General features: G+C 50.6%; 1 protein-coding gene across 2 annotated transcripts in view; it reads right to left on the reverse strand.

Annotated features, from left to right (window-relative positions):
* Nucleotides 1-248: 248 nt before the first annotated feature.
* The window catches only part of ASIC2 (acid sensing ion channel subunit 2), a 512156-nt gene continuing 499168 nt past the window's right edge, over nucleotides 249-13236 (reverse strand). For both annotated transcript variants that reach the window (XM_075036235.1, XM_075036234.1), the window contains exons 4-10: nucleotides 7431-7581; nucleotides 6921-6977; nucleotides 6191-6344; nucleotides 5369-5460; nucleotides 3880-3959; nucleotides 768-836; nucleotides 249-548 (exon numbers count right to left, since the gene is read on the reverse strand). In XM_075036235.1, the coding sequence (XP_074892336.1) occupies nucleotides 447-548; nucleotides 768-836; nucleotides 3880-3959; nucleotides 5369-5460; nucleotides 6191-6344; nucleotides 6921-6977; nucleotides 7431-7581 (705 nt within the window). In that variant the 3' untranslated portion in view covers nucleotides 249-446. The remainder of the gene's footprint in view (nucleotides 549-767; nucleotides 837-3879; nucleotides 3960-5368; nucleotides 5461-6190; nucleotides 6345-6920; nucleotides 6978-7430; nucleotides 7582-13236) is intronic.

Consider the following 13236-nt stretch of genomic DNA (forward strand, 5'->3'; position numbering starts at 1 on the left):
AATCAGAGACTGTAAAGAGGAACAGAGCTTATAAAGACAGATAGGAATATATTGCCATAAAAAGAACTGGCATGCAAGTGCTTTATACATTTGGCAGTACGTGAAATGGCGGGGCTTCGGTTTTGTTTTTGGTGGTGGTGGTGGTCTCTTTGTTTTGTACAGTTCAAAAATGAGCTGCTGCCTTCACATCTTGAAGACAACCCCCCCACAGGAAAGGACAACACAAGTCAAGTCCAAGGCGCCTCTCGCTTGGTTTTGGCAGAGTATATATATAATATATATATTTATTTTTTTTAATGCATAGCGATTTTCTTCCTTTTTTTTTAAATATATTTTTTTAAATTTTTTTTTTTTTTTTGCCCCCGTTGCAAACCTGAGCTCGGTCCCTGCTTTCCTGTGCAGTTTTCCTTCCTTAGGTGTTGGCACTGTGGAGCGGTCGGACGGTGTCAGCAGGCAATCTCCTCCAGCGTTCCCAGGGTGGCCTGCAGTGGCACGTTCACAGTGTGGCTGATGGTTTCCGAATGATTTGGCATGGGCTCGCAAGTGCTCTGCGGACGGAGAGCGGGGGACAGGGTTACCCCAGGGGCCGCTGGGCGCTCCCTGTCCCTCCCCAACCGCTAGCTCCTTTCTTTGGCCGAGCCATAGCATCAATCCTTCGGAAATAACTCAAGCCAAGGCTGAAGGCTGCGTCTGCATTGAGCGACTTCGCTTGCCTACGGAGCTGACCGCAGGGAAATTTCCTCTTGTCTCCCAATGGGGCTCCTTACCACATTTTCGTCATGGCTCCCTTCCTCTTCCTCTTTTCCAAGTAGGTCTAATAATTTCTCCTTGATCAGCTGCAAAAGAGGGAGGTTGGGTTAAGGTGGGCAGGAACAGGCAAGACATCTGCCATGCCTGTGTGGGCATCCACGAGGCACGGAGCCCCCTCACCCAACGGAACCGGGGGCACAGCCCCAGGGGACGCACCGGGTTTGGAGGACACCCTCCAAAGGGTATGGAGAAGGAGACAATCTTTCCAAGAAAACCACCCCATGTGTCAAAACTGAATTCTTCACATGGAAAAAACCACCCCAAAACTCATGTTCTTAAATATATTGGGGGGTTTACTGAAAAATGCCAGCTATGTAAGACACTGCTGCTGAAGAATGTATTTTCAAGGGAAATTCCAGAAAGGTTGAAAAGTAAGTGTTTTTCTGAAAAAAATCCATAGGGGAAAAGAAAAAAAAAACAACCAAGAAAGCTAAAAACGTGAAAAATTGGGTCAGTTCCTAAGGAAGCAAAGTGGATGCTGGCTGGCATGCAGAGATGTGTGCTGGGGATTCAGGACCCTGATGAGCCCAGGAGCACAACTCTGCCCTGGGGCAGGACCAAGAGGAGGATTGTGCTGAGTGGACGATGCAAAAAAACCATCTCTAGGGTCAATATTTCATCCGACTTTGGCTAACCCACTGGAAGAGAACAGTTGTATCAGTTTGCTGGCAATCTCAAAGAGTTTACAAATGCTTTGGTTGAAAATGCAATGAGTTTGAGGTGCACTGAACCCCACCTTGATGAAATCCGGAGCAGATTCGATCAACGATGTAGATTAGGCAACCTTTAAGACATTTTATTCCTTTTCTCCCTGTCTGGTGGAGGTTAAATATCTGTCATGGGTGACCATGAAGATGCCCCAGATAGGGCATAGCTGGGTGAACCCCCAGGTGTGCACGGAGAGCCTCTACAAGGAGACAGGATGCTTTCTTAAGCCATGTTTGCCCCCAAAGAAGAGGAAAAAAAGAAAAACCAAAACAAAACAGAAAAGTCTTTGCCAAGTTTTATAAGCAGATATCAAACAAAGGAGTAAAACAGAGGAAAAATCCAAACTTTGCAAGGTTTATGACCTTCTTATGAAAGAACCCCAAGAAAGCCAGGAATAGGCGATTTTAATGAAATATTGTGTGCATTCAGCCTGAGATATAAACTGAGGCACAGGTTTTGTTTGCACTCCAAAGCCATTATGAGCTTTATGCTTGTAATTTTCAATATATTTTATTGCAGAATAATGCCACCAAGTGCTAACAGCTGCCCAGAAGGGACTGTGATGGGGAGTGACTGTCTTAAAATGTAAAGCCAGCATCCCAACTTTAATAACATTAAGAGGTTTTTCAAGATGCCCCAGCGAGCTCGGAGCAGAGACCGTGGTTGCCTGACATCCCTGTGCACCCACCTGGCTTGGCACACTTTAATGCGACAGCCATTAACGACCCCCGACTGCAATATCTCACAGGATTAAAAATCAGTGGCCCCATCACGATACGGGGCTGAGACAGGGCTATGAGAGTGCTGGACTATGCAGGTCTAAGATATTGTATATTTGGGTGCAGGGGACCCAAAGCCATTGCACTGAAATCACCAGGCAATGAGCAGATGAGCTGAATTAGCAGGAGGCACCTTCCCGGGGACAAGGGCAAAGGACCTTGGGTTGGGATGTGCCAAATTTGCTGGGAACTCCCTGTCTCCATAAATGTTTGCATCCTCCTTGAAACTATCCTGAGCTATAAACTCATTCTTTCCTGCTATAAAACAGGACATACGGTTGTATGTTTGGGTCCCTGGGGTCATCTTCGTGCAAATAGGTTGCTCCTCGGTGGCGTGCATCCAGCTGCACCCCCTCTCCCTGCCTCAATTCCTCTTTTATAAACAAAATCATGAGCCTGAGCCCCAGCACGAAGCCTTCTCCAATGTGATGATGAAGAGTGGGAAGGAAAATCAACAACTGTCAAGGAGGATGCTCCAGGGAGGGTTATTTTGGACTGTGGCCCATTTTGTTGAAAAAAATACGGTGGAAGAAGTCCAAATGGCAGGAGGGTGCAGAGAGCAGCTGGAATCTGCCTCTCCGCTCGCAGGGGCAGTGGCGGAGGATGCTGGAGGGACGATGCCCGCAGGCAGGCTGTGACAGCATGGGACCGCCGAGGCCCGTGTTGGCACTGCGGCATAGAAAAGCCGAAATCCCCTGGGAGATGCTGAGCTGTGCTGCTGGGCTGAGATCAGCGTTCACTGGGGGAACTTGCTTAGGCAAAAAGAGATTAAAAATATATATGAGGGTTGTAACTCTGCTGCTGGAGGGCAGGAGGAGGGAGGGCTGCCAGAAAGCAACATCCTCTCCGGACTGTTTATTGCAATAATTCCCATTAAAGAGGGCTTGCATTTTTCTCTGGAGCAGCTGCTCTCGGCCACCGTGGAGCCACGGGACCACGCTCGAACTCATCTCGGTGCTTCCTAGAAAGCTCCTTGCTCCAGGGCTGCTGGCAGAGCTGCAGACAGCAGATAACAGGGACTGGGGTTTTTCCACCCCCCGGCAGCGGTACAAGGTCTGGCCTTGCTGCTTTTCCCGCCTGATGGCTGGACTGGGACGCAGGCATTAATTAAAGGTGTTTTTATGAGATGATGATAACAGTGTGCTGCTGGGAGAAGCCCAACTGGGGATGGGGAGAGGAGGGTGCAGCAGCAGGTCTCCAGCCAGCACCCCAGGCAGTGCAAGCTTCAGGGTGGGAAGCAGCACAGACACGTGAAGGTGGTGCTTAATTAGCCTAAGTGAGAAGCAAACCTCATTAGCAGAGGCAGGGTGCCAAGCGAACCTGGCAATGCCATGCCATGGCTGGATGCCAGCCCCCCCCACCACGGAGAGCACTCGCTGATGCAGAGACCTCCGCACCACACTACACAGCCGTGACCGACTATTTAGCACTATTGTGGAGCATTAATTATATAGTATCATTAATTAAAATTAATAATCCATGTGGGCATGGAGGTTCCTGGTCTGCAACCACCCCAGCCTGGTATCAAGTCTGGCAAACCCACACCCCGCTGGAGGAACAAGGCGAAGGGAGAGGGTCTTACCTCGTATATATAATCGAAGAGCTCTAGTATAGTGAGGATGCTAGCACCGATAAATAGCCCCATCTGGCCTCCAATGTCACCTAGGAGAGAGAACAACATGTGGATGGTTTTCACCCCTGGGGTAAAAGCTCTTAGAGGCACCCATGCAACCGTGGTGCAGCTGCCCTGGGTGCTACCGTCCCTGAAGAGTGGGGAAATGCGAGGGATGACCCCCAGCAACACCCAACAGCTCTAATGCCATGAAAAGCATCCCAGGAAGGATGTTGCCGGCCACCAAAGCATTTCTCCTGCTAACGAGGCCATCAGCTGGAAGCCTAATGAGGATGCAACACCGCATGCTGGCATCGGAGGAAGCCATCTGTCAGAGTTAGATGGCAGGCTTTATCCCAGGAATCCCTAAGCCCAATTCCCAAACTGGGCGGGGAAAGGAGAAAGATGCTGGAGAAGAATTAGGTAACGTCCCCTGGAGCCAAGAAAAAACCCAAACCTGCCAAAAAGAGGAAAGGGAGATGGCCTGCTTTTTTAGGGGAGCATCTCAAGGCTGTCTCTGCTTGAGTCCCCCAGGGCTGGGGAAGGGCTGCGGAGGAGGCACCACGGGGAGAGGAGACTTCCAGGAATCTGCTGGGGAGATAACTGCTGACATGAGATGCTGTGCTGTGTCAAACCGTGTGTTTCAGGGAAGACGAACCTCATGGATTTTACTGCAGAACACCCATGGTTCAACTGCGTTGCTCCCCAGAGCAAAGTCACCCGTGGGTGGAGGGGCTATGGGACCTTTGCTGGGGCTGTCCATGAGACGGAGACAGAAGAAAGAGGAAAAAAGGTGCTTGGGAGCAAAGTGGTGGTTCAAAAGGGTCTGAGGACTGGGGGAAGATGAGACTCTGCCCAAAGCCCGCAGAGCCCTGGGAACAAGGCTCATGCAAAGTCATACAAATAAGGAGGCTTGTGTCAAAGAGGCTTCATCGCCAGCCTCCTCTTCCTTGCCGTAGCATTCTTGGGGAACCCACAACAGGAGCAGAAGGGCTCACAGCATGTATGTTCTGCAGAGCTATCACTGCAGAGGGGTGATGGATTTGGAGCATGTAAGAGGGGATGGGCAGATGGTTTTAAGAGCTGCCCTCCACACGCTGCCCTTCCAGCATGGGGGGCACCCCAGAGAGCACCCATCACCCACTCCACCTCGGGATTTCCAAATAATAGGGCTCTGGTAGCAAGCAGAGATGGCGCAGCTCATGTTAATCTTTCACAGGTGACACATGGACTAGCTGTGGTCCCTGGGACATTCCTGGGATGGCTTGGTGTTAGAAGGAAAATAAGAGATGGGGTTGAAAGCATGCTGGCCAGAAAGGTGCCTGGACCTCGCTGGGATTTTCAAGGCAATGCACATAAGCTGTGCACCCACTCATAGCATCTGTCTGTCCCATAAACACACACGGACTCCTGCACAGGCTCACACAGACATCAAATTGCACCCCTGATCTCTCCTTACCAAGTAAGGCTGCCACTTCATAGGCTTTCTTCTGCTCAATTGTCTCATAGTTGAGTGCTTCAAAAAATATGTCCAGCACAAGAATATTCTCTCTGTAGAAAGAGGACAACAGTATCAGCCCATCAGCCACCGGTGGCCTCGTGTGCTTTGGGACAAGAAGAAAAAAAAAGGACTTTGGGGCTTTATACCCCTCTCTGTCCTGACTGTTCTCTTTCTGGGGTCCTCAGCAACCCACAGACATTTGGACCTCCTGGAAACCAAGACCATAGGGCACTGTCAGGACCCTGGAAGCCTTAGCAGAAGCTGGAAAATGTTTCCCCAAGATCTCTCATGATCTGAGCTCTGGATCTCACTTTGATGATAACAGCAAGAGTCCAAAGGATGCTTAATACGGAATAACTCTTGCTGCCTCCACAAGGCAATAATGTGTTCAGGGCTTGGAGAGGTCCAAGACAGTGGCTGCCTGAGGTCCACAGCCCAGACTTAGGTAGAGAGCAGCCATATCTCAGACAGAGCCAGCAAGACTGGGCTTCCCTGCCAAAATAAGAGGAGATTTTGCACTTTTTTTGGTGGGTATGGAGTATGCTTATGAAGACAAGGCCAGGGACGGAACATACAGCTGTCTGGAAACACAGGTACTGAAAAGAAAGCAACCTACACCTCATCTCTTCATGGGTTTCACCCTTGAGGACATAACTCTGTTTGGTGATGGAGGCATTGGCAAGGTCTGGTCTTAACACAGGCTGGTTTAAACAGCCAATGGGGCTTTACAGACACTTTTCCCCCATAAAGCAAAGGAGACGTGTTTTCTGCAATACTCACGAGATATATTTTTCTGACTTGTTGAACTTCTTCTCCAGGTACTTGGCCGAGGTCTTGCTGGGAATCTTGACCATGGAGAGCTCTTTGTTGTATCTGGTCAAGTTACAAGGTGTCCTGCAGATGCAGTAATTGCTGTCCTTTTCAGCAAGCAAACCTGGAGAAGGTCACAGAGTTAGATCTCACGGAGTCAGGGACATGCAGCAGATGTGGGAGCAGAGGTTATGCCACCCAGAGAGGGGCCGAGGAGTCACATCTCAGAGGAGTTGCAGGAAACCCAGTCCCGGCTATTTCTCTCCCACTTCATTCCATGGCCATCCCCACCATCTTGGAGCAAGGCCTCTTGCTGGAGGCTACATTCTGTTACCAGCATCTGCTCAGGGAACATGTAGTGATTGAGTCTCCTAAATCCAGACCTAGAACAGGTCCCTCTATTCCAAATCCAGACTCAAACCCAGACCCAGAGGTGCTCCCCTCCTCCATATCCAGGGGTGCCCGTTATCCTGAGGGTTTCTGTGCTGACGGAGCCCCATGCCCCAAGTAGAACCAGAAGAAACTTTATCCCAGGGTACACCCAGCCCTTCCCAACAAGTTGGGTCTCACTAAACCCCATCACCGGGTTGTAGCTGCTCTAGATCACCCCAGTCGTGCCAGCCAGGAGGACGCAGGCTACTGGAAGTCCCTTCAGCTTGGGACACCCGTGGTACCCAGGGATATATCTCTTGGTACTCACCGAGCGCAGGCTCTGCGCATTCCTTATACTGCTCCGGGGTACAGAAAGGAGCATCCCCTGCACGGAGAGGACACATCCGTCAGTGGGCATCAGCCACCGCTGCTGCGAGGGAGCTGTGGACCGCTGGGCTCTCCGCAGGGACCACAAGGACCTCCCGTTAGCAAAATGAACCCAGGTTGGGGATGGGCAGAAGGGATATTGCAGCGTCTGCCCCACCTTTGCCTGCCGCGGGGGCCTTTTCTTACAAACCGAGCAGGGGGCTGCTGGAAATAACACCCAGGGGTGTTAACTGGGGCTAAATAAGAGGAAATCAGACCCATGTCCCTCTGCCTTTTCTTGCCCCTATTTCAGGGCATTTTGCAAAGGCTATTAGCATCCTTCTTTCCTTAGGGAAAGGTATTCCCAGCTCCTGTAATCCCTGGTCCCTTTCCAACTCATTAACCCTTAATGACCCATCCTGGATGGAGGAAGGGAGTCCCTGCCCCCCCCCCCCCCCCCCAGCACACTAACCTGGCATGTGAACCATTTTGCAGTTGCAGTTTTCCACAATATACCGGGTCTCGCAGTCGATCCTGCAAGCTGTGATACTGTAAACGGGAAAGAAGTCTAAGCCCATATCCGACGAGCGACATTCACCCCACGGCGGAGGCAGGTACGTCAGCTGCAAGAGAAGGAGGAGCGGGGTGTCAGGGGACACTGGGGACCAGCAGCGAGGAGTGGGGCGCAGCATCTCCCTCCTCTTGCCACAGAGGAGCCCCCGGAGCACAATTTTAATGATGGTTTTAAGAAGGGGAATGGAGGGATGGCTCTGCTCAGAGCGGTGATGCCGCGGGAGATGGTGCTGGGCTGCAGAGCAGTACCTTGCTGCAGCCTTGGAGAAGGCAGACAAGTCAATCACGTCCTTTTCCAAACAGCCATGCTCAGGGAGAGCCCTGTGGAGCTGGATACATGCTATCCGCCCTCCTGGCACCCCATGATGATGAGGAACCTGTCGTCTTCTCCCCCATTTGCACATCACCTCATGTGAGGCCCATAAGTTGCTCTGCTCAGTGCTAGTGCAATGCAAACCCTTCTGCTGTTACCGCTTTTTTTAACACAAATGCAGAGATAATATAAGCAGGACTCCACAATCCACCACAGAAACCTTAATTCACAGCCCAGAACATGCTGGAGGAAAAACAGTCACTCTCTGACCCCCACGGCCAAATCTACCTTGTTCCTCTTCTGTCTGCAGCTTGGCAGCCCTTCCCGTTTCTCTTTATCTTTGCTAAATGCTTTATACTACTCTTTGTTAGAGAGCAGAAAATAGCATTCCCCTAACCCCTCCTTCTTTGTGTTTTAAAGCAGCGTCCAATTTGCTGTGCTTTGCTCCAAACACAGAACGTTTTGTGCTGGCAAAGCACGTTGGCTGAACAAAAACATTCCTTTAAAAACTGTAGTAACATTAATCACATCCTAAAATAAATATGTAAACATATGTTGATGGACTGTGAGCCTAGGATCTAATGGCAAGGCTCCGCGGTGCTTGTTTTGGGTTTCTTCTGGAGACATGTGGGAAAGGGAGGAGGAAAGAGAAGACCCACAAAGTGGAGGCACATTGCAGATGCTATTGGATAAATAACGACCCCATGAATCCTTCAGACATGGACCTGGGGTAACTACAACAAAACTACCATGGTGTGAGCCGTTTGGAACCCATGCTCTGCTCTAGGTCTTCCCCATGAGATCTCTTGTGAGAGCAGAGCTGCAGCTCTCCAAAGCACCCTGTGAAAAGCTGTTCACCTTGTGCACCAGCTTGCGGTGCTGGGGCGCTGGTAAAACTCCCTGTGCCTTTGACTTATGAACCACTCAGACGTTAAAAAGCCATAATGGGCTTAAAGTGCAGACAGGAAGAAAAAGATGAGATGTTGGGAAGAACATGTTTTGTGGTGAGGACAGGCGGGTATGGGAACAGTCTGCCTTGGAGGGGCATGAAACCTGGAAGCTAAAGGAGAGTTTGGGGAAGATGCCAGGCTTCCCGCCCTGTGGGGCTGGACAAGGTCTCAGCTGAGCCAAGCCAAAGTAATTCCTTCTCTAGGAACAATTTTGCCATGAACAGTTCCCATCCAGGAATCCAGAGGCACTTTGCTTATTCCAGCACTTTGCTTGCTGCATCTATGGGCACTATACTGGTTCCCAGTCACTTCTCTAACAGGCTGCTGCACGCTTTACCAGACCAGCTGGAACCATGGACGTGGCAGCACTGTGACATGCCCATCTTCTAGATGAGCCACAGGTCCTCCTCACGATGAGATGATAGTTCAAGGTCTTCTCTTGCCTGACCCCAAGGATAGACCTGAGAAAAGCTCAGACCCTGATTGCACAGGGGTGAAGGGGGTCTCCATGTGATGGTGAACCCTCTTTGGCTCTGCTTCCCCCACCAGCTGGGAATCACCAACTCCCTTCCTCGGCTCCTGTGAGCATCATCCCCAGTCTCAAGTGCCAATGAGACAGAAACTTTTGCAGTGATGTTCAGCCACAGCAGATCTGCGTGGTCGGTCTGCTCAGCGCCTCTGCGTCCTGGTCTGCACGTGCAAAGAAATAGGACGCTCTGAATGCCAGAGCTGGCATCGCCCACAGGTGCCCAGGCCGCTCACTGAGGGACATGAGCTCTGGCATTCCCAAAATCTGCCTAAATCCATGCTGCTGCTCAATCTGCTTCGAAAAACAACAGCAGCGAGAGCTATTCAGCTGCTCGGAGTGACACACACTGATCTCTGTGCTCAGCGGGTCCAATCTGAAGAACAGACAATATCCACACCAGGTGCGAAGATGCAGCAGGTGATGGAGGGATCCCATCTGTGGGGACCAGCTGAGGCACTAAGGGAAAAAAAAACCCCCCCAGTTCCCAGCAATCTCAGCATCCTCCAAGAAACATGCCTGAATGGGATGGTTTTGAAAGTCAGCAAAGCAGCACCTTGGAATGAAAATATCAAGAGCACCTTTGTGACAATAGCGAAGTGCTGTTTGAAGGGGATCTTTTCTCATTTGCTTTACACTTGCAATATAATAGAGTACCAGATGCCATCATTTAGTCATCTGCGGTGGAGAGAGGGGCCCATATGTTGCACGTTGTATGATAAAGGAGAATAAATAATTGCAGTCTCAGATGGTATCAGCTCTCTTCCAAGCACAGCTACACACAAATCTTTTAAGCCCTTTAAATTTTATTCTGAATGTAGGTGATGGGATCAGAAAACGATGGAGTCACGATCAGATATTTAGCTTACATATTTTTTTGCTCAGCCAGTGTTGGATTTGAGCCACGGTGCTTCTGAACTGGCACTGCGTCTGCAGGACGTGCACAGGCTGAATGATTAATTAAACCCTAATCAATGCAACTTCATTAACAGAGTTATGGCCCATTTTGTAGCCAGGACCATGAGCACCAACTACCCCTATACCGCGAAGCAAAGCTGGTTTGCATCTCCCCAAAAGCGTGGCATTCCTTGGGGATTTGCTGCCTTGGCACACACACAACCCCATGCACACACTTGCACACTTGTGTGTGTGCAATTCACTTTTCTCCAGCTTCCTAAACAAGCAGGAATAGGTGCGGCACACCTCCCCTGCCACATGCCAAGACTTTTGTGCTCCCCACCGCTCTCTGAATCGCTCATTTTTGCTCAAGAGCAAAAAAAGCCTCTTGGTACATTTAACACTGGTGGAATTTTTTTCTCTGCAGTATAAAGGCTTTCCCAGCTTTGGAGAAAAGCACGTTGTATCTGGGACTGACAGGAGACTCCAGGGAAGCTTGAATTTTTACTTTTTAAAGGAAATTTCCCCAGTGAAACTCCTGGCCATGAAGCAGAGCCCTATCGGGTGCAACACAGGCACCTTGGTGCTGCCTTGTTTTATATCAATCCCTACCTCTTACATCTCTGTATCGCAGGGCAGGGATTTCTTGCTGCTGGCCCTGCCTCTGAGCAGAACCCCGGGATGTGTCGGGTGTAACCAAAGCATCTCCCACACCTGGGGGACCGGCACCGGGAATCCATGAGCTCCTGCCTCCATCACTGGTTCGGTGGGAAGCAGTGCTGCAGCAAGGGTTCATTTGAAGTATGACAGGCAAATCTGTGCTTACAGGCAAGATTTTAGAGACAAATTTCCCTGGGCTGGCAGGGTTGGACCCTCCCTTCCCTTGATCAAGTCAATGAACTCTTCTCTCTCCAAGGGGCTCATCAAGGGGCTATTACCTGGAGCCTCCACGGTAATTACAGCTTGAAAGACTCGTTGCTTTCCTCGTGCTCTGTAATTTGTAATCAGAAGCAAACTCTCGACTGATCAGCAGCCAGATATGGATGCGGGACCTCTCCGGAGGGAGAAGGCACATCATTAGGGATGGGGCTCTGCAGAGAATAGGGGAGCCACATTTCCCAGATCCTGCCTCAACAACCAAAGGTAATTTGGTCCCAGGAAAGCTCCCTTCATTTCCTAGGTGGTTTTGGTGAGCAGGCACCAATGTACCAAGTCTCTGATGTAGTCAACGCTTGTCCTGACCTTTTCTTTCCAATTATCTCTGAAGGCAGCTGCTTTGTTACTGTCTGTGTTTAGAGCCACGGCAGCATCGCTCACAGGTACAAGGCAGGACTGCCAGGACTGCTGTGTGTTGCATCCTCTGAAATACTCCCCATTATCCTTCAAAGAAGACACTATCCAGCCCCAGAGCCACGTATGGTTTCACCCATCAAATATTGCACCTTGCAGTCAAAGACTCAAACCAAGGGGTCAAACTCTTCCGCAGGGTTTCCTGCCCTAAGGTGCAATGGAGCAGGATCCCAAGTTTCTTCCCTCCAGCCCCTGTGGCTTCTCCCCCGGCAGACCAGCCCCATCCCTGCTCCCGTTGCCTCTCCCACCTTGGCGCAGGATTCCCACTACCCTGCAAACCCTGGGGTTAATGCAATGGTGAACCCATCCATAAGAGCATCCCTCCTTAACCCCCTCCTCACCAAAATGGGGCTGCAACCTCAAGCAAAGCCTTTACATCCAAAGTGCTTGGCCCCAGAGAGCTGCCCGAACAACTCATTTTAGACATTTGACATTTGAATTTCCTGCCCACGATGCTAACGAGGCCGCTGCATCGCCTGGAAGAGCACGCCGGGGAGCCGAGCCTGCCTCGCTAGCCAGCAAACAGGAGTACGCGTGACGGAGCAATCCCACAGACCACGGCCACATACAAAACGTAAATGGGAGAGACACTAATTGGATTTGATTCCTCTCCCCTGCAGCCCCTCCTGCACAGCGTGCAGCCACGCAGAGGTCTCCTCGTCTTGAGAGAATCGCTTTCTCTTCTTCCAGGTGATGCTAATTTCAGGTTGGCAGGAGGGCTCCGGTGCTGGACCTGTGGAAGCTGCGCAAGGATGCTGAGCTGCTCCCTGCCAATCTATCTCTCTGTTACCACCAAAGACAAGTGACTTTTCTTCAAAGCTGAAGGAAAAAAACCCATAAAATCAAAAGCAAAAGCAGGGGTAAAGGCAGCAGGGGCAGTTTCTGCCCTCGGTTCCTGCAGGAGAGTAGTGCTGAGCTCTAATTTTGCTCCGCTGCTGTGGCAGCTTTCCAAGGGCACATACCCCTCCCCGGCACCACGCCATCTCACGCTTATAGAAATTCAGCTTCAGTCTCTAATTGAGGTTGACAAACCCGCGTCCTCGCACTTTCGCAATTGTTAATACTTAATTAATTAATGAAATGCTTTTTAAATTCTCTTGATCCTGGCTATTAGGGATTACGACAATCGGTTACGAACTGGCAGGCGCCAAAAGGAAAAGGAACAAATTGACTTGTCTCCTTAAAAGCGGGATGGATCTTGCTTGCCCAAAACGCAAGGAAGGGAAGGGCTGCTCTTGGCAAACACGGAGGGGAAGCGGGTCGTGGCGGCAGGGGCCGTCCAGCACAGCCTCCTCCCTGCCACAGCCCTTTTTCCTGGCCACGCTGCTGCCCTTCGCGCGCTGCTCTTGGCACGGAGCCTCCCGAGAACTGCCAACATCTGTCTGCAGCCGGAGAGGTCTTTTTTTTTTTTAAATTTAAGTGGTATCTCTATTTTTTCTGCATGTTTAATTTTATGCAATAGGGAAGATGTGGGAACATGGTGGAGATGTTGCCAGCATGAAGTTGGGGCAGTTTCAGCCCAGTTTGCGGCTAGGCTCTGCGATGAATCTGGCTTTGGGGATACATCCTGCATTGACTCGGCTCTGGCCTACGGCTCAGCCCCTCTCGTGCCTCCTCCAAGCGTGGGTCCCCACCTGATGCCACCAAACTTCGGGCAGTGATCAGCAAG

Source organism: Buteo buteo, chromosome 9 (assembly GCF_964188355.1).
Source record: "Buteo buteo chromosome 9, bButBut1.hap1.1, whole genome shotgun sequence".
NCBI classification, from domain to species: domain Eukaryota; kingdom Metazoa; phylum Chordata; class Aves; order Accipitriformes; family Accipitridae; genus Buteo; species Buteo buteo.